This window comes from Notolepis coatsorum (assembly GCF_963971535.1).
Source record: "Notolepis coatsorum genome assembly, chromosome: 15".
Classification (NCBI taxonomy): domain Eukaryota; kingdom Metazoa; phylum Chordata; class Actinopteri; order Aulopiformes; family Paralepididae; genus Notolepis; species Notolepis coatsorum.
The window spans coordinates 16686796-16711367 of NC_140179.1; the positions used below are offsets into that span (position 1 = coordinate 16686796).

General features: G+C 45.2%; 1 protein-coding gene across 1 annotated transcript in view; it reads left to right on the forward strand.

Moving 5' to 3' along the window:
* Positions 1 to 24572, forward strand: part of cramp1 (cramped chromatin regulator homolog 1) — a 66143-nt gene that overhangs the window by 36615 nt on the left and 4956 nt on the right. The window contains exons 8-19 of the mRNA XM_084330199.1: positions 1968 to 2094; positions 4413 to 4494; positions 5443 to 6324; positions 8322 to 8499; positions 14392 to 14552; positions 16535 to 16591; positions 18198 to 18279; positions 19085 to 19198; positions 19918 to 20105; positions 21417 to 21588; positions 23082 to 23246; positions 23355 to 23491. Coding sequence (XP_084186325.1) covers positions 1968 to 2094; positions 4413 to 4494; positions 5443 to 6324; positions 8322 to 8499; positions 14392 to 14552; positions 16535 to 16591; positions 18198 to 18279; positions 19085 to 19198; positions 19918 to 20105; positions 21417 to 21588; positions 23082 to 23246; positions 23355 to 23491 — 2345 coding nt within the window. The remainder of the gene's footprint in view (positions 1 to 1967; positions 2095 to 4412; positions 4495 to 5442; positions 6325 to 8321; positions 8500 to 14391; positions 14553 to 16534; positions 16592 to 18197; positions 18280 to 19084; positions 19199 to 19917; positions 20106 to 21416; positions 21589 to 23081; positions 23247 to 23354; positions 23492 to 24572) is intronic.

The following is a 24572-nucleotide window of genomic DNA, read 5'->3' on the forward strand; positions in this document are numbered from 1 at the left end:
AAGAACCGATAAGAGTATCAATAAAGTACCGAACCGTTAAGCAGTATCGATAAGAGTAGTAGTATCGATAAAATCCTAACGATACCCATCCCTAGCGGCGCGCACTGATAATTGGAAGCACGCGTGAAAAATGTCTCGTGGGCGAATGAGGAGGTAAAAGCCCTGATTAAAATATGGTCTGAAGAGCAAATTACACAGTTGCTTGTGGCCACTCACAAAAACAAAGTTGTTTAGCGAGAGAATGATGGCAATAAGCTTCAATCGAACAATCGATCAATGTCACATCAAAGTAAAAAAACTGCGTCAGCAATAAATTAAAGTCTGTGACGCGCCGCCGGTGTTTGTCCCTGTGTTTCGCGGATTTCACTCCTGAAGGGGAGGGATTTCCACTCTCTATGTCCAATAGACGAGCGCCCTCTTCGATCGAGTGACAGTGTTCAGAAAGTTTGGTGCACTTGACAAGTTGCAGTGTGAGAGCAAACCGAACCAAATGAAGAATGCAACAATGTTGCAACTTCACCCCCCCCCCCGAATCGCACGAGTCCACCGAACTATATGTGACGGCGACCTGAAAGGTCCTCGTCTTGACAAACTGAAAGGTCCTCGTCTGGACAAACTGAAAGGTCCTCGTCTGGAAAAAAAGGAAAGGTCCACTCACTTTGGGATATGAATGACTAATGTTAACTTTAATTTAGTATTTCTTATTATTAGTGTTGTATGACAGTAAATGTTAACTGAACTTATTATTCCTTATTCTTAGTGTTAAATGAATGAGTAAATGGAAATAGTCAAAGGCCAGTTACAAAAGCACTCCATTATACACACCTCAGGAGTGATATATTAGACTACAGGGTTCGACACAGTAGCAAAGTAAACCCAGGAGTGATGTATTAGACTACAGCAAAGGGTTCCACAGTAAACCCAGGAGTGATGTATTAGACTACAGCAAAGGGTTCCACAGTTCCACAGTAAACCCAGGAGTGATGTATTAGACTACAGCAAAGGGTTCCACAGTAAACCCAGGAGTGATGTATTAGACTACAGCAAAGGGTTCCACAGTTCCACAGTAAACCCAGGAGTGATGCATTAGACTACAGCAAAGGGTTCCACAGTAAACCCAGGAGTGATGCATTAGACTACAGCAACGGGTTCCACAGTAAACCCAGGAGTGATGCATTAGACTACAGCAACGGGTTCCACAGTTCCACAGTAAACCCAGGAGTGATGCATTAGACTACAGCAACGGGTTCCACAGTTCCACAGTAAACCCAGGAGTGATGCATTAGACTACAGCAAAGGGTTCCACAGTTCCACAGTAAACCCAAGAGTGATGCATTAGACTACAGCAAAGGGTTCCACAGTAAACCCAGGAGTGATGCATTAGAACTCTGAACTGTGGTTTTTACACAAGGCCCTAATACTCTCTGTCACCATGCAGTCCAGTCTGATGAAGAGCAGTTGAACATGAGACATGTGATTATGGTGATATTTCTGTTCTTCCATGTTGCCCAGAGTGTTGATCCATTCACTCAGTGTGTGCGTGTCTGTCTGTTAAGGCTGAGACCACTTAACGATTTATCGATGATTATCGATAACTGCGTGAAATCGATAAGTGGCATCACTTATCGATTTTCTTGCACGTAAAAATAAAATAAAAATTACTTTATACTATACTAAATTACTAGGTCTTGTGGCATGTTTTAGTTAAAACATGCCCATTTCATGTAAATGCAGTTGAATTGCAACTCTGCACTGTGCATTCAATATGCAGTGCACTCCTCCATCACATCCAGAGACCACCGACTATAACATGAGAAGGATCACTGTGGTAGTTTTGAATGGGGATTTTTATTTTATTTTTAATAAACTAATAAAAATATCTTTATCGATAATTTTGACCCGATTTATCGATTCTTCCAAATGGCATATCGTCTCAGCCTTAGTGTCTGTGTCTCTCTCTCTCCCAGGAGCAGGCAGTGAGGAGGAGGACCAGAAGCCAGTCCGTCTCCCCCTGAAGGTGGCTGTTGAGCTCCAGCCGCGCAGCAACCAGTCCTGGGCGCGTGTCCAGAGTCTGGCCCACAACCCCCGCCTCAGGTGAGCCCCCACAACCCCCGCCTCAGGTGAACCCCCACAACCCCCGCCTCAGGTGAGCCCCCACAACCCCCGCCTCAGGTGAGCCCCCACAACCCCCGCCTCAGGTGAGCCCCCACAACCCCCGCCTCAGGTGAGCCCCCACAACCCCCGCCTCAGGTGAGCCCCCACAACCCCCGCCTCAGGTTTTTTCAAATGTAGCCAAGAGTAAAGACTATAATCCTGTCAAAACAGCAGTCATAGTGTGTATTTTCAACAATACTTTTGTTTACCAATAGGGTAAAGTGTTATTAGTGAGATTTTAGTTTATGGAATGTGTTTATAATTTAGCGAATATCCGGCATTTTGAATTTGCGTCGCTAAGAGTTTTGTAATCATATGAGGAGAGGGCAAACGGAGCTCTTTTCGAAATTTCGAATGGCAGTTTCCTGCAAGCAAATTACTTGTATATGAATTTATTTTATTTTATTTCTCGGGATTATCTATCACAAAACTGAACGTTATTGGCATAGATTGGAGCGCAGTTAGTGTGTCTACCTTCTGTGAACGTTTTGCAACAATCTGTGTTGCAATCCGATCCAAAATGGCAGACCTGTCTCGAAAAGAATAAACTGACTGTATTTACAGTAGATTTCATTCACGGTTCTTGCTGCACGCCTGGTGATACTAAATCCAAATTGAACTCGAGAGATTATTGCTCCAGAGTCTCTAGCAATAATAATAATAATTAGAGCTTACATTTTTCGTGGACGAAAAATACACCAGTCTATAGATATCAATTTCCCTGAAATAACGCTACCTGCTTCGACAAAATCCGTTCATTGGTTATCCAGATACAGATGAATTATCATCTCAGAATAACAAATAACACGTAAAAGACAAACGCAACATCCTATTTGGCTTTTCTCTAGCGCGACCAGCACGTCTTTCGTTGGATTGGCATGTCTAATAATGCTGTTATTAGAAAATGTGCGTGCATGGGTACAACAGATCAGTCAACAATGTCGAGCTAAAAGTGAAGAAGATGAGGCTTCAATATCTTAAAGTACGGGATGCAGTGTGCAAATCAGGCAGCTCATCTGATGATAAGGACACATTTCCGTGGTTTGATGCAGTGGACAGCATAATCGGCCAAAAACCAACCAATGATCCCTCCGTTGTTTAATCACTACCCACAGTAATGTGGCCGGTTAGCCCATCCAAAACAAGGGAGCCCGACGTTGTTCAATCACAACCCATCGCACTATTACTACTTCCAGTAACGCAGCCTGACGTTAGTCCATCAACTAGCCTGCCAATCGGTAAGTAAAGTTTTAGCATCTATATTCTCATGACTTTTAGTGTCTGATCCGTCTGTGATCCATTGTGTTTTAGCGCGCGGCTTATCAATGTGACTAGTTGTGTTCAGCGGGACTATAGCGATCAAGTATATATGCATATTATCTTTTACGTTGTTCGTTATGTTTTGTCTATCTGTAATCTATGTGGTTAGCGCGCGGCATGGCCATAATGTTTTTAGTGTAGGAAAAGTATCCAAAATCCCGCCTGTATCTAACCCATCGTGTAGGTTTAGCTGGTACATTACTTCCCGAGGTACAGCGAAAATGTCCCGTGTAACTGTTTTGGTTAATTCAGAAATATAGACTATAGAGAGTTGCTCTCCTCAATTGTGCTTGAGAACGAAACACGAGATTGTAGTGTGTACACAAACCAGAGGGGGGGGGGGTCGCGAGGATGGAGCGGAGCACCCGTTCCTAATGAGAAGACGCCCTTAGATTTTTTTTGTACATGTGATCTCAAGAAGGTGCTGTACAGCGAGGGAGGGAGATGGCGAGGGTAGTGTGAGCCTCCCACACGTTACACGTTGCCAATGAGAGTCCGCGCTGGCAGGTGAAAAGATGCTGCTGGCTGTCTCCTATGTCTCGGAGGAAGCATCTGATAGACTTCAGGGCTCCCTAGATGACCAGTGGGGGGCACATGCGAGCAATGACCAGGAAGGGGAGGGGGGGAATTGACATAACGACTAAATTGGGATGGGAGAAAAAAAACACACAGAAAAACAGGAGGAGAAAAAGTGGATAAAAAAAAAAAAGTAGTGAGTGGGATCAATTTGCCCATTTTCAAATATGAATGACTTATCATACTAAACCCGTGCTTTGAATTAGTACACGTACGCACGCACACAAATACACTGCAAGTATATTCTCAGACGATAGAACACAATAGAAATATACTTTTAAGTTTTAATAACGCATCATATACTATATCTTTTAGTCTGGAAAGATACAGACCTGCTTGACTCTGGTACTCTGTCTCCACAGGATGATGGTGGAGCTGCACAGGAAGGTGTCCAGCCTGATGGAGTACCTGCAGCAGAAGTGGGCCTTCCACGACCAGCGCATCGTATCCTTTAACTCATTGACCGCCACGCTTAAGTGCGTGAGAGGGCAGAGCGCCACCACTTTAATCAATGGCAGGACTGGGAGACCTGGCCTGAGAAACATAACTAGGAAAGAAAAAGTAAGGACTTACTTCTGGTCATTATTTGGGTAGAACACACATATTTTGAATGCCTTCGGCAGATCTTTTTTTTTGAGCCATTTTAATCTAGATTAATCTAGATTAAATCCAGGATTGCAGATAGATTAATCTAGATTAAAAAAAGTAATCTATGCCCACCTATAATTACAATACATCACCCCCTCAGTTAAAATGGTCACACATCTGACCATCTCTCAACCATGATTTTAAGGTTGTGTGTTTGAGTCCTTGACACTAGAGGTTGTAGAAGGTTGTGTGTTTGAGGCCTTGACACTAGAGGTTGTAGAAGGTTGTAGAAGGTTGTGTGTTTGAGGCCTTGACACTAGAGGTTGTAGAAGGTTGTGTGTTTGAGGCCTTGACACTAGAGGTTGTAGAAGGTTGTAGAAGGTTGTGTGTTTGAGGCCTTGACACTAGAGGTTGTAGAAGGTTGTAGAAGGTTGTGTGTTTGAGGCCTTGACACTAGAGGTTGTAGAAGGTTGTAGAAGGTTGTGTGTTTGAGGCCTTGACACTAGAGGTTGTAGAAGGTTGTGTGTTTGAGGCCTTGACACTAGAGGTTGTAGAAGGTTGTAGAAGGTTGTGTGTTTGAGGCCTTGACACTAGAGGTTGTAGAAGGTTGTAGAAGGTTGTGTGTTTGAGGCCTTGACACTAGAGGTTGTAGAAGGTTGTGTTTGAGTCCTTGACACTAGAGGTTGTAGAAGGTTGTGTGTTTGAGGCCTTGACACTAGAGGTTGTAGAAGGTTGTGTGTTTGAGGCCTTGACACTAGAGGTTGTAGAAGGTTGTGTTTGAGTCCTTGACGGCGCGCCCCTCAGCTGAAGAGTCTTCAGGAGAGAGAGGCCCTGGAGGGCAGCCAGCCGCGCGGCCAGCAGGAGGAGCTGTTCCTCTACCCGGCAGAGAGCAGCACGGTGACTGCGCTGCCGGGCGTGGCCCGCGTCGTCCACTCCAAGGCCTGCTGCACCGTGCACTGGCTGGAGAGCGGCAAGGCCCGCCCGGGCTCCAAGGAGCCGCCCGCCCAGATCCGGGGGCTGCACGCCGTCCCCACCCCCCGCGGCGCCGCTAAAGCCGGACGCGGCGGCGCCTCGGGTGACACTCGCAGAACGGAGCCTCCCACTCCAGACCCCCCGCCGGACGGCGCAGAGAGAGTGGAGGAGAACAAGGCTCCACCTGTCCCCCCGCCTCCCCCCTCCTCCCAGCAGGCCCAGGTGTCCAGGACAGAGGCCAGGCTGCCAGAGGAGGGACTAGCGTGTGCTGGGGCGGAGGCCAGAGGGGTGGAGGCCAGAGGGGTGGAGGCCAGAGGGGTGGAGGCAGGCGGAGGTGCGGGGGAACCGTCGGAGCAGGTCGGCGTCGCCTCCTCCCCAGAGACCAGCCTTCCAGCGAGGGGAGCGGAGGAGGCCAGCGCCCCCTCGCCGGAGGCCAAGGACAGAGCGGCAGAGCGGATCAGGGAGGAGGGCTGGAGCGCCCGCGGGGCGGAGAACGTCACCCTGGCTGAGCTCTACCTGATGCTGGGGAAGCCCACCAAGCTGCAGCTGGAGTACGAGTGGCAGCCCACGCCCCCGCCCCAGGACAACGGACAAGCCCCACCCCCCACCCAGGAGAACGGACAAGCCCCGCCCCACGCCACACCCTCCAGTACGCACCATGTCCTGCGCTGTCTGCTCCGCCTGGTGGCCACCGAGGCCAACCCCAAACCTCTGGTAGGGACTGACCTTAACACCCCAAACCTCTGGTAGGGACTGACCTTAACACCCCAAACCTCTGGTAGGGACTGAACTTAACACCCCAAACCTCTGGTAGGGACTGAACTTAACACCCCAAACCTCTGGTAGGGACTGAACTTAACACCCCAAACCTCTGGTAGGGACTGAACTTAACCCCCCAAACCTCTGGTAGGGACTGAACTTAACACCCCAAACCTCTGGTAGGGACTGACCTTAACACCCCAAACCTCTGGTAGGGACTGAACTTAACACCCCAAAACTCTGGTAGGGACTGAACTTGACACCTCAAACCTCTGGTAGGGACTGAACTTAACCCCCCAAACCTCTGGTAGGGACTGAACTTAACACCCCAAACCTCTGGTAGGGACTGAACTTAACACCCCAAAACTCTGGTAGGGACTGAACTTGACACCTCAAACCTCTGGTAGGGACTGAACTTAACCCCCCAAACCTCTGGTAGGGACTGAACTTAACCCCCCAAACCTCTGGTAGGGACTGAACTTAACACCCCAAACCTCTGGTAGGGACTGAACTTAACACCCCAAACCTCTGGTAGGGACTGAACTTAACACCTCAAGCCTCTGGTAGGGACTGAACTTAACACCTCAAGCCTCTGGTAGGGACTGAACTTAACACCCCAAACCTCTGGTAGGGACTGGTCTGAACTAGGGCTGGGCGATATGGCCTAAAAATAAAATCTCAGATTATTATTTTTTTCAATCCGATTTACGATTTGAATCGATTTTTTTCTCAACTAGAAACGCCAAGGAAATCATTCAAATAACCTTTGTTTTAATTTGACACAAAAAAATCAAACCAAGGTGAATTTGAAGTGCAAACCTAACTTTCACCAATCTTCACTTACAAAAATAATAATAATATATATATATATATATATATATATATATATATATATGTATAAAGCTAAAAGAAGAATACCTTCAAAAGAAAGAAGGGACCGCACACTCCTCAGGACTGGTTTTTTCTTTTTCTTTTTCTTTTTGCACAACGCGTTTCGCTTCTGCTTCCTCAGGTGCTACCCCAAACCTAAGTGTTGGCATAATGTTGGCATGTTCTTTGAACCTCTTTTTACACACAGCAGCCCACCCAGGTAGGACCGACCCGGCAGACTCTGCGCTCCAGTGTGGTGGTTGTCTGTCTCGGGGTCAGGGGTCAGTCGACGCAAGGTGGACCCAGTTCCACCAGCAGTGGACGGACAGGGGCAGTGCTTTGGTGTGAAAGGGGGATTAGACTTGGAGACGTAGAGCGGTTCCTATTAAGAGCTAGTCGTCCAGGACTCATTGTAGGGTAACTGCAGGGTTTGTTTCTGTCTCCAGGCCCCAGAGGACCAGGGTTAGAGTTAGTTAACTGGCTGTTTCTGTCTCCAGGGTTAGAGTTAGTTAACTGGCTGTTTCTGTCTCCAGGGTTAGAGTTAGTTAACTGGCTTTTTCTGTCTCCAGGGTTAGAGTTAGTTAACTGGCTGTTTCTGTCTCCAGGGTTAGAGTTAGTTAACTGGCTATTTCTGTCTCCAGGGTTAGAGTTAGTTAACTGGTTGTTTCTGTCTCCAGGGTTAGAGTTAGTTTAACTGGCTGTTTCTGTCTCCAGGGTTAGAGTTAGTTAACTGGTTGTTTCTGTCTCCAGGGTTAGAGTTAGTTAACTGGCTGTTTCTGTCTCCAGGGTTAGAGCTAGTTAACTGGCTGTTTCTGTCTCCAGGGTTAGAGTTAGTTAACTGGCTGTTTCTGTCTCCAGGGTTAGAGTTAGTTAACTGGCTGTTTCTGTCTCCAGGGTTAGAGTTAGTTAACTGGTTGTTTCTGTCTCCAGGGTTAGAGTTAGTTAACAGGTTGTTTCTGTCTCCAGGGTTAGAGTTAGTTAACTGGTTGTTTCTGTCTCCAGGGTTAGAGTTAGTTAGTTGCCTGGTTGTTTCTGTCTCCAGGGTTAGAGTTAGTTAGTTAACTGGTTGTTTCTGTCTCCAGGCCCCAGAGCTGTGCTCCACAGCCACGTCTCCTCTGAAGACCCCCACAGAGGACCAGGCGCAGATGCTCACCCCCCCAGGGAAGGGTCTGACCACAGGGGTTCGGAGCCCCAGCTGTGGCCGGCAGCAAGCCTCCCTGAGAGGGGCCAAGCTACTGCTGCCAGCAGCCGGGACCTCAGGTAACTAATCTCTCTCTCTCTCTCTCTCTCGCTCTCGCTCTCGCTGTCTGTCTATCTCTCACTCTGTCTCTCTCTCTCCTCATTTAGAATAGATGATCATTTATCACCAATAGATGAGCATTTATCACCAATAGTAGTGGTAGTAGTTTATTGTCACATATAAAGTACAGGTACATTAGGGCCCGCGTCCACCTAGCGCATATTTCTCCGTGAAACATGCTGGGAGTGCGCCGGCAGAGCTGGCTTGACGCGCATCTTGTAGATGACAGAAAGAAATCTACAGCCATGCCGCGGTTTTGCACATATTATAGCATATTTGAATAACTTTATTGTATATTAATTATATATATAGTTATTGCCTGACACCACAGTTCGCCCTTTGCTTTTTATTAGCTTTTTAGTAGTGTATTCGTGTAGTTATTATTATTAGTTTTGTCGCGGATCTCAATGGTCTGTGTGGAGACAGCCAGACAGGCAGGCAGCTCCGGTGTCAGGTTACAAGCAGAGTGGTAGATGACTGGCTGTGATTGGTTGTTTGAATATGCGCTCGGCGCACCGCTCTAGAAAAGTTCAGCCAGTTTCAACTCTCTGGCTTGTGCGGCCGCATAAAGGCGCTGAAAAAAGAAGCCGACGGCAGCGCACTTCCTAGAGGCGGCCGCATGGGGCCGCATGCGCTCCCTCCCCATTGTAATACATTGAAAACAGACGCGTGCGGTCCTAAATATGCGCTAGGTGGACGCGGGCCCTTACAGTGTGATGCTTGGTTCATACACATACAGCTCATTATAGTAATATTCCACAATTAATACAGTTGGTAGTAGGGCTGACCTTCGATTTTATTTTTTGGAATTCGAAGCTTCGGGGCAGAGATTTTAATTCGCTTCGAGATTAAAAAAAAAAATTAAAATCATTTTTTTAACTCTTTCCGTGCCACTCACGAGATTTCTCGTGTTTTTTTATAGGTGGTTGAAAGCCACTCACGAGATTTCTCGGATTTTTTTTTTTTTTTTTTTAGCGATCTGAAAAATTATTGCATCACCCGAGCCTACCCGAGTATAGCCGAGCGGCGCCGGCGATCACTGTGGAAAAAAGCACCCCCTGTCGTCTCCCAGATGACATAAGTGATTTTGGAATGGACTCAATGAAAATGAATGGGGGAAAAAATCCAGTACTCCACATTTTCCAGTCCACTGATCCAGCCGGGGTTACCACAGTTCATTCTGGAACCTCAGATCCCCGCTGATCATGGAGTTCTACAGTATCGCGTTGGATCCATACACGTATCGATTTTTTCGAATGGTGATCAGGAATTGGAATATACCAGTTGGATACCATCTGATGTCAGGTAAGGACTCTATGTTATCAGTGTTAGGATAATCAGAGTAAGTTTGATGAAGATATAGGCTGTTTTGTGAAATGTCTTCTTTCGGTTTCACTGTAAAAGTCCGAGAGGAAATCAACGAGGCGATTATCCGTGCGCGGCCGTAATGTGCTTGCGTGCACGTATAATATTGATCATCTAGCGTTTATTTGAAAACGATTCATAAAAAGGCAGACGAATATCAACGTTGTGGAATATTCCACTAAAAGACGATTTTCATAGAATGCTCCAGAATGAGCTGTTTTTTATATCAAAACGGGGGCTTTTCTAACTGCTCTGAAATGGAAACGACGCGATAAAAAAACAATCTGCCTTGACAGCACTGACTGGAAAATAGTCTTTGATAATGCGATGGGCAGATTAGACACATAGCCATAATTTAAAACATAGATTAGGCGATATTAACGTTAACATTGGCGCCGATGGTGGCATTCAGCCGGTAAAAAGGAAAACCAGGCGTGGCGCTCAAAGTGTTAATAATAATTTTTTTAATTAAATTAAAAAAAAAAAAAAATTATGTTGTGGGACTTGTACAGCACTTTATTCAACTTTGTCAGTGCTGTAAAGTTTAAACCTTTTAAAATCTTAGACAAACAAAACACTTTAGTCTTTTACCAACACACTTGCAGTTCCGCGTTCGGGTTCCGCAATCTGATTGGCCAGTGACGTTTCTCTCTGCGCCAATCGCGTAGCTGCCGCCTCGCAGGTTCTCATTCAACTGCTGTCCAAGTTGCTGTATAACAGCAGCGTGATTATACAACAGCAGCGTGATTATATGTTAGCGTAGTAATATCTATACTTTTCAAGAAAACAAATGCTGTATCTTGTCGGTGGAGAACAAAAAGACACGTAGCCTTTGCTTTAAAATCCTGTCGAAAGTCTGGGAGAAGCTGTTTTCCTTAACACTTGAACTGCCACACACGAGATATCTCGGGTTTATTAATATGTGGTTGAAAGCCACTCACGAGATTTCTCTGAATTCTTTATTTTTTTTTTAGCGATCTGAAATCATATTGCATCACGCGAGCCTACCTGAGTATACCCGAGCACCGCCGGCGATCATATGTGGAAAAAAGCGCCCCTATCGTCTCCCAGATGACATAAGGGATTTTGGAATGGACTCAATGAAAATGGATGGGGAAAAAAATCCGGTACTCCACATTTTCCAGTCCACTGATCCAGCCGGGGTTATCACAGTTCATTCTGGAGCCTCTGAGACCCGCGGAATCATGTACTGCACTGTACATCGATTTTTTCGAATGGTGATCAGGAATTGGAATATACCAGTTGTATACCATCTGATGTCAGGTAAGGAATCTATGTTATCAGTGTTAGGATAATCAGACTAATTTTGATGAAGTTATAAGCTGTTTTGTGAAATGGGCTCTTTCGGTTTCACTGTAAAAGTCCAAGAGGAAATCAACGCGGCGATTATCCGTGCGCGGCCCGAATGTGCTTGCGTGCACGTATAATATTGATCATCTAGCGTTTATTTGAAAACGATTCATAAATAGGCAGACGAATATCAACGTTGTGGAATATTCCAGTAAAAGACGATTTTCATAGAATGGTCCAGAATGAACAGTTTTTTATCTCAAAACGGGTGCTTTTCTAAATGCTCTAAAACAGAAATGAAGCGATAAAAAACCAATCTGCCTTGACAGCACTGACTGGAAAATAGTCTTTGATAAGCGTCAGGCAGATTAGACACATAGCCATAATTTAAAACATAGATTAGGCGTTAACATTGAAGTGGATGGTGGCATCAAGGGGGTAAAAAGGAAAACCCGGCGTGGCACTCAAAGTGTTAAAGCAGTGTTTTCTCTCTCTCTTAATGGTGTTGTGTGTAATGCTGTTGCCCGTTTCGAGCTTCCTCGAAGTGTTTCTGGCTTGCGGTGGCTATTCTGAAATTAGGCAATACGATTATGTGAGCATGTGCTATCAAGAAAATATATGAAAGTTATTACTTCAACCCTAAATCCGTGGATCTTTAAAAACGAAACACAAGTCAGATAACTCCGCTGGCACGATTCATATCCAAAAGATATCCATTATGCACGATCAATTCCGTGATGGTGAAGATGATGACAAGTTGACAACATATAGGCCTGTTTACCCTCCATCTTGCTTTTCTCTCTTGTGAACTTGTCATTTCAATATTTTCTAATAGAACAGAAGCTACAGCGGGATGAGTCCCGTGCCACGGGCAACTAAAGGAAGCATTAGATTGTATACCTCTCATCGGTAAAATAACAATTCGGTGATGTTGAACAACCAATGAACATAAATCGTGAGCCGTGACGTAAGGGTCCCTGTTGCGTGTAGTCTTTTACCGGCAAGATAGAGGGTAAAACAGGCCTACATGTCGTCATCATCTTCACCGTCACGGAAGCAGAGTCGATGCATTTTATTCAGTAAAAACACAATGCAGATGCATGAGGTGCGCTTGATTTCTACCACAGGCCAGTTGAATTGTGTCTAGGTGAGGCAGCAGCCAAAATGAATTGAAAATCTGTTTGGGGGCCGGGTTCTGCCCACTGGCCTTGAGTTTGACACTTGTGATGTAGACTAACCACTACATGTCCTGCCTGTGAGCTTCTCTGGCTGCTTAGAAGGCTGAGCCTCTCTGTGAACAACTGGAACATCTCTGCTGCTACACTGTTCAATGTATCCATGTTTAGATAAATAAATACACTGTTCAATGTATCCATGTTTAGATAAATAAATACACTGTTCAATGTATCCATGTTTAGATAAATAAATACACTGTTCAATGTATCCATGTTTAGATAAATAAATACACTGTTCAATGTATCCATGTTTAGATAAATAAATACACTGTTCAATGTATCCATGTCTAGATAAATAAATACACTGTTCAATGAGCCTCGCTCACAGCGTCATGTCTAGATAATAAATACACTGTTCAATGAGCCTCACAGCATCATGTTTAGATAATAAATACACTGTTCAATGAGCCTCGCTCACAGCGTCATGTCTAGATAATAAATACACTGTTCAATGAGCCTCACAGCATCATGTTTAGATAATAAATACACTGTTCAATGAGCCTCACAGCGTCATGTCTAGATAATAAATACACTGTTCAATGAGCCTCACAGCATCATGTTTAGATAATAAATACACTGTTCAATGAGCCTCACAGCGTCATGTTTAGATAATAAATACACTGTTCAATGAGCCTCACAGCATCATGTCTAGATAATAAATACACTGTTCAATGAGCCTCACAGCATCATGTTTAGATAATAAATACACTGTTCAATGAGCCTCGCTCACAGCATCATGTCTAGATAATAAATACACTGTTCAATGAGCCTCACAGCATCATGTTTAGTTAATAAATACACTGTTCAATGAGCCTCACAGCGTCATGTTTAGTTAATAAATACACTGTTCAATGAGCCTCACTCACAGCATCATGTCTAGATAATAAATACACTGTTCAATGAGCCTCACAGCATCATGTTTAGTTAATAAATACACTGTTCAATGAGCCTCACAGCATCATGTTTAGTTAATAAATACACTGTTCAATGAGCCTCACAGCGTCATGTCTAGATAATAAATACACTGTTCAATGAGCCTCACTCACAGCGTCATGTCTAGATAAATAAATACAAACTGTACAGTGTAGCTTTAGCCTTTTGGTTTTCTTCCTCATCTTTGAATCCTCTGTGTTGTTAAATGTTAATCACTCTTGTATTGTTTTGTTTTTCCTAATCGAGGACCCCAGGGAAGGCTAGCTGTCACTCACCATGGTAACGGCTAGTGGTGATCCTAATGAAATGCTAAACGACCAGTCTTCCTCCTCTTCCTCAGGTTGTAACCTTCCTTCTCCTCCTGCTCTTCCTCCTCTTCCTCCTCCTCCTCCTCAGGTCGTAACCTTCCTCCTCTTCAGGTCGTAACCTTCCTCCTCCTCCTCCTCTTCTTCAGGTCGTAACCTGCCTCCTCCTCCTCTTCAGGTCGTAACCTGCCCTGCTCTCTGCTGGCTCCGGGCCCTGACTCTGAGGGTGTGTTCGCGGTGCCCACCACCCTGTAACCTTCCTCCTCCTCCTCTTCTTCAGGTCGTAACCTGCCCCGCTCTCTGCTGGCTCCGGGCCCTGACTCTGAGGGTGTGTTCGCGGTGCCCACCACCCTGTAACCTTCCTCCTCCTCCTCCTCTTCTTCAGGTCGTAACCTGCCCCGCTCTCTGCTGGCTCCGGGCCCTGACTCTGAGGGTGTGTTTGCGGTGCCCACCACCCTGTAACCTTCCTCCTCCTCCTCCTCCTCTTCTTCAGGTCGTAACCTGCCCCGCTCTCTGCTGGCTCCGGGCCCTGACTCTGAGGGTGTGTTCGCGGTGCCTACCACCCTGTAACCTTCCTCCTCCTCCTCTTCTTCAGGTCGTAACCTGCCCCGCTCTCTGCTGGCTCCGGGCCCTGACTCTGAGGGTGTGTTCGCGGTGCCCACCACCCTGTAACCTTCCTCCTCCTCCTCCTCCTCTTCTTCAGGTCGTAACCTGCCCCGCTCTCTGCTGGCTCCGGGCCCTGACTCTGAGGGTGTGTTCGCGGTGCCCACCACCCTGCCCCCCAACAGCTCCCGGCACTCCCGCATGTTCTCCCCCAACAAGGAGGCCGAGCTGGCCTTCCGGCAGCAGCTGGACTCCATCAGTGTAAGAGGCACCTTCAGAATCCTCCTGGTTTTACCAGCTATGGAATGCACTGATTTCTGGCGAAAGACGTGACGATTGATAAAATGATGGACATCCTTTCACTCATAATGGTGGATGTGATTAGTTTGGAGCACAGAGGAGAGGGAGAGAGAGAACACTTAGCAGAGGTTAATGAGATGGGGACTGTATTCCCCTTGTAGACTATAGAATAACAATAGAAAACTATTTTTGGTTGGATGTGAACATGAACAAAAGCAGCAAGGAATTGAATCAATTGAATTTGTTTTCTGAAACGAGGATGAAATATCAGTAGTAGTTTGCTTTGTACTTGTAGATGAAGTATCTTACTAGTTTAATTTGTACTTGTAGATGAAGTATATCTATATAAATATCTTACTAGTTTAATTTGTACTTGTAGATGAAGTATATCTATATAAATATCTTACTAGTTTAATTTGTACTTGTAGATACAGGGGTGTAAAAAGTACCCAGAAATTATACTTAAGTGAAAGTATGGGTACCGTCTCAAAATCTTACTCAAGTAAAAGTCAGAGTATCTGGCTAAAAACACACTTGAGTAAAAGTCAAAAAGTTTCTACTTTTAAATGTAGTTCAGTACTAAAAAAGTTAAAACCTTTTTTTATTCACGGGCAATGAAATGTTCCGTTTCGTCCTCTTTATCACTCGTACTATCGTTTGTGGCCATCTTCTGTAGCTTGTCACCCAGTTGTTTTTTTTATATCTTTTTCCCCCTCCTTTTTCCTCCGTTTTTCTCCCATCCCAATGTTAGTCGTTATGCCAATTCCCAATCCCCTTCCTGGTCGCTGCGCACCTACCCCCTACGGTCGGTTTGGGAGAGTGGAGGCTATCACATGCTTCCTCCGACACATGTGTAGCCAATCAACCGCTTCTTTTCACCTGGCAGCGCGGACTCTCACTGAGAGGGTGTAACGTGTGGAAGGATCACACTACCCCCCTTAGATCCTTTTCCTCGCTGAGCAGGCGCCCCGACCGAACTGTAGGAGTCGCTGGTTACAACAACCAGGACGCGTCTATATTTTCTACAACAGAGTTCGGCGATTTGCAAATCTGATTGGCCACTGACGTTTCTGGTCATGTGACATGTGCGCCCAATAGCGTGACGAGCTGTGTCTTTGCCCATTTCCGCGTCGAACAGCCTGCAAAGCACCTGGCGTTCTATCGCCATGCTCTAAGACAAACTCTAACCTTAACCAACTTCGAAAGAGTGCCTAAGCTTAACCGTCGGAATCAGGGCAGGCGTTCTATCGCCATGCTCTAAGACAAACTCTAACCTTAACCGACTTCGAACGAGCGCCTAAGCCTAACCAGTGTAGAAACTTGCGGTCCCACGATTGGGCGTACATGTCACATGACCAGAAATGACACTGGCCAATCAGATTTGCAAATCGCCTAACTCCGTTGTAGAAAAATAACAGGCAACCAGGACCCACCCACCAGCTTTCCCACCCCTAACACTGCCAATTGTGTTAGTATGAACGACCAGCCAAGCTGGTAGCAATGCCGAGAGCTGGGCTCGAACCCAGCATCTCCTGCACTAGTGGCGAGCGCCTTGCCCACTGCGCCACTTTGCCGCTCAGCTTGTCACCCAGTTTTAAAGTGCGGCCGCAGGATTAATAACGTTAACGTTAGTTCGGCCAGAGAAACAAATATACTAATTAAAATAGTTGGACCTGCGAGATTTGTACTTTGTACTTTGTAGGTCTGCATTTTAAATGTAAGGAGTAAAAAGTATGTTTTTTTTTCTCTGAAATGTAATTGAGTAAAAGTATACAATCCTAATAATACTCGAGTACAAAGTACAAATCCCCCAAAACAGTACTTAAGTATTGTAACGAAGTACAATTACTCAAGTACTTTACACCCCTGAGATTAAATATATCTATATAAATATCTTACTAGTTTAATTTGTACTGCAGTCAGATCTCTTCTTTTCCAAACAGAGAAAGCAGAGAAGCAGACAACTGAGGAAGCCGCTTGGTGGAGGCCTGGTGGTGCAGGTGAGAGAGGGGTCCATCTCTGATGAGGTTGTGTTTGTATTGTTGTGGAATATTTTAAATGAGCCAAACAGTGAAGCTGTAGAAATTGAAATTGTAGTCAAATTGTATAAAAATATAACATAGTTTATTAGCTCTTTCCATGGCCATAGAAAGAAAATGATCAGTTTATCATCAGAGAGACACAAGCGTCTGACCAGAAAGTGACAGCGAGCTTTGGTCAGACTTACAATATATACATAATTGACATGATGTACATAAGATGACAAATTAACACTTTAATCGCCGAAGATGCTGTGCAGCGTCTTTCCCCGCCATGCTTATTCTGCCGAAGACGCTGGACAGCGTCTTTGATATCAATATTTCAAAAATCTGTGATCGAAATCATATTTCTCCCCCGGAGACATTATATGTACTGGTGAGCCCCTCTCAATTCTTCAACGGTTCAAGAGCGCCATCTGGTGGCCGATCGGCCGCTCGCCCAAACAGGAAGTGATGCGGATGAAGTGGTGCTCACCCATATTTCGTCCGGCACTCGCTATCATTAGCAGGACTCCATCTTGACACAATGGATGTCGATCGGTTGCAAATAACTCGATAAACAACATGATTTGGACGTATATACTATTATACAACCTGGAAATGGATCGGATATTTCCACATCCCATAATAGAAAAAAAATCTGTTCCACGCTCATCTCCCAACAGCGCGAGGAAGATACGGTGAGTTTCAGCGTTATTTTGTAACGTCTTCGATACTAACTGCTCTAATGATCATATCACCCACACTAGATGAATCATCTAACGTTGCCCACGGAATTATAAACGAACCCCCGCCCATCCGGTCAACATCAGATCATACGTAGTAACTCCTAGAAGCACGTCCAGTTGACATTTTTTATCTCGCACAGATTCCTACCAAACTGTATTTGATCATCAATATAATGCATTTAGGGCTATAAATCACGTTCTGGAGAAAGCTGCAGAAAACGATAAAAACATACTTATACTTTAGACCCTATTTTAGTATGAATATGTGAATGAAAAAGTATAACGTTGCTACACCCTGAACAATATATATAGGACGTTGAATGGGCCATAGTAATGTCAATTTAGCAATACAATTTAAAAAGTTATAGCCCTGCAAAGAAGGGGAACTTCTCCATGTTAAATAGGGCTGGCGAGGGATGGTAAATTATGAATTTAACCCCGGCGATCAAAGTGTTAATAACAAATCTGACAAGAAAGGTAAACAAAAATGCCCTAGTGAGAAAATGAAAACAAAAGATGGGTCTAGGGTTTTGTTGTGTCTTCACACAAGAACTGGAGAAAAAGCCACATGTCATATCTCCTAAACATTGGCCGTTGTTATAAGAACACTGTCAGACTGTCGCCTAGTGTCTTCAGCTGTTATACTAGTTGACCCATATTAACTAGTCAAGGCTGTAAGAGAATATGTATTAACACAGAACTATGGACATGTCCAATAAACTGTACAAATTGTATCATATAACAATTTACATGTAGTTTCTAGCTGGGCTTCCATCTCTGATGAGGTTGTGTTTGTTGGATCATTCATTCTCAGTACAGTTTGTTTCTTCTGTCTCTAGCGAACTCTTCTGCCACGGACCACCGGAGACACTCCTCACCATGTCTGCTCCTTCTCCATCCTGTCCAACTCGTCTGCAACAGGTACAGCAGGTACACCACCACCACTACAACCACCACAACTACATCCACCACCACCACGATTTCGGGCCGCTGCAAGTTAAGAGAGGTTAAAGTTGTGTAAAATTAATTAGTGGATTAAAAGTTGTACTTAATCTTAAAGGTAGAATCTGTAATGCCGGCTAACGACAACCTCTAGGCAAAAGAGCCCCGCTTGGTTCTCTGAAGACTTTATTTTATACTGTGAATGTCTCCAGACCTCTTGGCAGAGTGAGGTGTGACCAGCAGTAGCAACCCATCCTCCAACCCACACATCAGACCAAAACATGTAAACAAAGTACCAGGCAGAGAGAGCTCTTTTACCTAGAGGTCGCTGTTTGACAGCATTACAGATTCTACATTTAAGATGTGCTTAAATATATAGAAATGATACTTTTGATGTATTTTTGGTTACCTTACCAAAATACTACACGTCATATGTTCACTAAAGAACAACTTCAGTTTGGTACAGATTGAATTAATACATAAAAGCAAATAGGAAGTACGAAAAATACATTGCAAGTATACTCTCATAAAAGTACATAACACAATTAATATACTAAAAATATACTTTCAGTATGTTTTCATTTCAAACCTTTATTTATACTCGTGAAAGCACTGAGGTTTCCCTCATTTACAGTGATGACGAGTTAACAAAGGACACAAATATCATAACAGTTAATAATTACAATGAATTACAATTATGTACAAATATATGGTAATTTTCCACTAGGGCCCTACACCCCCTCTTCCGAGGACCACTCCTCTCACTTCCTGTTTCCTCTCTTAGGAACCGGCTCCTTCCGGCCAATCCAGACACGCCTGTCCCCCTCCTCCCGCTCACTCCTCTCCAAAGGGTCCTCCAGCACGTCGGCAGGCCCCGCCCCCACCAGCCAGCTGTCCAGTACGTAACTCTCTGGGTCTATATACTGTCACACCTGTCATTACCCACCTGTCACAGAACTAAAACATTAATATGATACAGTTGTGGGCACAAACGTCTAATATTAAGCCAGACGATTTATGTAACGTTGCACAAATAGATCAATACAGTCCGTATTAAGTGATGTTGTGTTTCTTTTTCAAATGTAGCCAAGAGTAAAGACCCTGAAGAGTAAAGTACTGTATCTACAAACAAACCTGTAAATGATCTGCCCTTTGTTCATCTGCTTACCTTTTTACTATGTGTGATCTCAAGAAGGTGCTAAATGAGCTCAGTGGCATCTTTTTGCTTTTGGTCATTGTTAGCATGGTGTTCTTTACCGTCAAAGGAAAGAACATTTTTGAATTGTTTATATTCTCCTTTGGTTCATTACAATTTACTCAAGCATAGTAACAGACACAATATATCTGACACTGGGAACACATTCCCTGGGGTCCATAGATGTCCCTAGATACCAAGAGCATGCAAATGGACCTTGTAAGAAGTGGAGAAATCTTCCATTTACTTAGGTATTTAGGTGAATCTTCTGAAAATATGGCTAGGACTTAAGAGGAATTTCTATTCTCCAAGGCGAGTGGAGTGTTCGGAACAGGAACAGGAATAACAGAAGACGAGTTCTAAATATCATGACGCGTTTTTATTTTATTTTTAGGAAACGTTTATTTTTGTATATATTTCAGGTGCCATTGACCTGGCAGCCAAAACTGCAGGCATCATCCCAGAAAGCCCCCGTCGAGACCTGGAGCCCCCCAGCCTGGAGAGCGGCACCGTCCTGCCTCCGTGTCCAGACCTGGAGGGCCCCAGCCTGGAGAGCAGCACTGACCTGGATCCCCCAGAGAGCCATCTCCTCCAGCACAATGTTCCAGAGGTCAGCACACACACACACACACACACACACACACACACACACACACACACACACACACACACACACTATAGTACAAGTTCAGTTAGCTACTAGCAAAAACACTAGAGTGAAGGGATCTGCTACAAGTAACATTAGCTTCCCAATCAGGTCTCTGACACCAAGGTCACCTAATCATCCCTCCCCCCCTTAATTGGCTGATATCAATCCTTGTCTCCTGAGCCGTTCAGCCATTGTGTAGTGTGATGTGTGTCTGGTGCCAGTGTATGGTAGTCAGTGTGTAGTGTGATGTGTGTCTGGTGCCAGTGTATGGTAGTCAGTGTGTAGTGTGATGTGTGTCTGGTGCCAGTGTATGGTAGTCAGTGTGTAGTGTGATGTGTGTCTGGTGCCAGTGTATGGTAGTCAGTGTGTAGTGTGATGTGTGCCTGGTGCCAGTGTATGGTAGTCAGTGTGTAGTGTGATGTGTGTCTGGTGCCAGTGTATGGTAGTCAGTGTGTAGTGTGATGTGTGTCTGGTGCCAGTGTATGGTAGTCAGTGTGTAGTGTGATGTGTGCCTGGTGCCAGTGTATGGTAGTCAGTGTGTAGTGTGATGTGTGCCTGGTGCCAGTGTATGGTAGTCAGTGTGTAGTGTGATGTGTGCCTGGTGCCAGTGTATGGTAGTCAGTGTGTAGTGTGATGTGTGCCTGGTGCCAGTGTATGGTAGTCAGTGTGTAGTGTGATGTGTGTCTGGTGCCAGTGTATGGTAGTCAGTGTGTAGTGTGATGTGTGCCTGGTGCCAGTGTATGGTAGTCAGTGTGTAGTGTGATGTGTGCCTGGTGCCAGTGTATGGTAGTCAGTGTGTAGTGTGATGTGTGCCTGGTGCCAGTGTATGGTAGTCAGTGTGTAGTGTGATGTGTGTCTGGTGCCAGTGTATGGTAGTCAGTGTGTAGTGTGATGTGTGCCTGGTGCCAGTGTATGGTAGTCAGTGTGTAGTGTGATGTGTGTCTGGTGCCAGTGTATGGTAGTCAGTGTGTAGTGTGATGTGTGCCTGGTGCCAGTGTATGGTAGTCAGTGTGTAGTGTGATGTGTGCCTGGTGCCAGTGTATGGTAGTCAGTGTGTAGTGTGATGTGTGCCAGTGTATGGTAGTCATTGAGCCCAGTAGCCCAAGGTTGGCTACTACACAGTGGTGTTAGATTAAGCAAATTGCACTACATAGATTCAATGATTAATTGAATTACCTGCATATAATTAATATATAAACAGAAATGCAAAACAAATAAACAAATATATGAATTGTTAACAACAATAAATAAAAGCGCCACTTGTCCTTCCAGAACGGGCTGCCTGCACCCCCCAGGACCTCGCTGCTGCCCCCCCCGCCCAGCGTGGCCTCCCTGCTGGACATCTCTCTGCCGGGGCCCCCGGAGGAGAGCCTGGCCCCCGGAGAGACCCAGACGCACATCAGCGACTCCATCATCGAGCTGGCCATCAACTCTGCCCACTATGGTGCGTGACGTGAGCATGGCATCCAGTGCAGAGCGCTGCAGACACCATCCACGTCTGTAAAGGAGTACATTCATGTACCGTAAATGCTGGACTATAAGCCGCACCTGAATATAAGCCGCACCAGCTAGATATAGAACGAAAAATAAATGTGTACATAATACAAGCCGCACCTGACTATAAGCCGCAGGTGTCCACTAGACACCTGCGAGAGCGCCCCTGGTGGCCTTTCGCTGTAAAAATCCATAGATTAGCCGCATCGTTGTATAAGCCGCCGGGTTCAAAACATGGGAAAAAAGGTGCAGCTTATAGTCCGGCAATTACGGTATATCTGCTTGTCTGTTGGTCTTCATGTTTGGTTGTGTGTGTGTGTTAGAGATGCAACATTGCGGGTATTTACATGCGCACTCACACACACACACACACACACGCACGCACACACACAGTATTTTCTATACCAGCTAATGACCCGTTGAGGTCTTAAGAGGATCATACCAGTGTAACTTGTAACTTTAGCTGATCTTACTTTACTAAACACCATCACACTATCAGTTTACTTTACTAAACACCATCACACTATCAGTTTACTTTACTAAACACCATCACATCACACTATCATCTTACTTTACTAAACACCATCACACTATCATCTTACTTTACTAAACACCATCACACTATCATCTTACTTTACTAAACACCATCACACTATCACCTTACTTTACTAAACACCATCACACTATCATCTTACTTTACTAAACACCATCACACTATCATCTTACTTTACTAAACACCATCACGCTATCATCTTACTTTACTAAACACCATCACACTATCACCTTACTTTACTAAACACCATCACACTATCAGTTTACTTTACTAAACACAATCACACTATCATCTTACTTTACTAAACACCATCACATCACACTATCATCTTACTTTACTAAACACCATCACACTATCATCTTACTTTACTAAACACCATCACACTATCATCTTACTTTACTAAACACCATCACACTATCACCTTACTTTACTAAACACCATCACACTATCATCTTACTTTACTAAACACCATCACACTATCATCTTACTTTACTAAACACCATCACACTATCATCTTACTTTACTAAACACCATCACACTATCACCTTACTTTACTAAACACCATCACACTATCACCTTACTTTACTAAACACCATCACACTATCATCTTACTTTACTAAACACCATCACACTATCACCTTACTTTACTAAACACCATCACACTATCATCTTACTTTACTAAACACCATCACACTATCAGCTTACTTTACTAAACACCATCACGCTATCACCTTACTTTACTAAACACCATCACACTATTATCTTACTTTACTAAACACCATCACACTATCATCTTACTTTACTAAACACCATCACACTGATAAAATGCTCCATGAGACAGGAAGGTGGAACTGTAGCCTAACGGGGTGTTTATTTGTCTCGTCCTCCAGGTGAGGAGACGTCTCGGTCCCCGGCCAAGCTGAGCATTGAGGCCTCCAAGCTGCTGCCCTCCTCCCCTCCCGTCAGCCCGTCGTGCGGCTGGATCCCGTCCCCCAGCCACGACCCCCAGTGGTACCCAAACGACTCCTCCGACTCCAGCCTGGGCTGCCTCCTATGTCAGTTCCTTTCTCATGCTCCCAAACCAAACGGGACTATAGACTAGGGATGTCGGCTGTCCCTAAAGATACCATTCCTTGAACTCTTCCTCTCTCTGTGCCTCTCAGCCAGCCTGGTGTCTCCTGATAAGTGCAAGCGGACCATCCTGGCTCGCTCCAGCGGAACCGCCCTGCTCGGCCCCAGCCTCCTGGACTGCAACTCCCACGACTCCTTCCAGTCCCGCGGCCTGCCTGATGTGGCAGAGGTGAGAGAGACCGAGAGAAATGTGTTAAATAACATAAAATCACAGAAGATGATTTCATAGATGAGATTAGCAGTTATACATGATCCATTTGAGAGTTAAGAGTTCAATATTAATTAATGGAGAAAGTAAAGCGTTCAATATTAATTAATGGAGAAAGTAAAAAAGTTTATCAATGAATGGAGAGTGTAAACAATTTAATATTAATTAATTGAGAGTATAAATAGTTTAATATTAATTAATGGAGGGGCGGCTACGTGGCGTAGTGGGCAAGGCGCTCGCCACAAATGACGGAGACGCTGGGCTTGCCTGTTCGAGCCCAGCGCTCCACATTGCTTTCAGTTTAGCTGGCCGTCCATACTAATACACATTAGCCTTATTAGGGGGTGGGAAACTGATGGGTGGGGATCGGGCGTTGTGGACAGCGACTCCTACAGGTCGGTTGGTGCGCCTGCGCAGTAAAATCAGGAAGTGTCGGGGGCAGCGTGAGCCTCCCACGCGTTACTCCTCGCCACTGAGAGATCGAGCTGCGCAGGTGAAAAGATGCGACTGCTGTTACCTCAAGTACCGGAGGGGACTTGTGCTATGTATGACTTAGTCCACATTGCAGCCGGCTTGTGGGAGGCAAGAAACAGCGTTCGTGACAGGGGAGGGTTGAATTGGATGATACGAAATTGGGATGGGAGAAAATATAGAAAATGGGAGAAAAAGTGGATAAAAAAAATTAATTAATTGGGCGGCTACGTGGCGTAGTGGGCAAGGCGCTCGCCACGAATGCAGAGACGCTGGGCTCGCCTGTTCGAGCCCAGCGCTCCACATTGCTTTCAGTTTAGCTGGTCGTTCATACTAATACACATTGGCCGTATTAGGGGGTGGGAAACTGATGGGTGGGGATCGGGCGTTGTGGACAGCGACTCCTACAGGTCGGTTGGTGCGCCTGCGCAGTAGAATCAGGAAGTGTCGGGGGCAGCGTGAGCCTCCCACGCGTTACTCCTCGCCACTGAGAGATCGAGCTGCGCAGGTGAAAAGATGCGACTGCTGTTACCTCAAGTACCGGAGGGGACTTGTGCTATGTATGACTTAG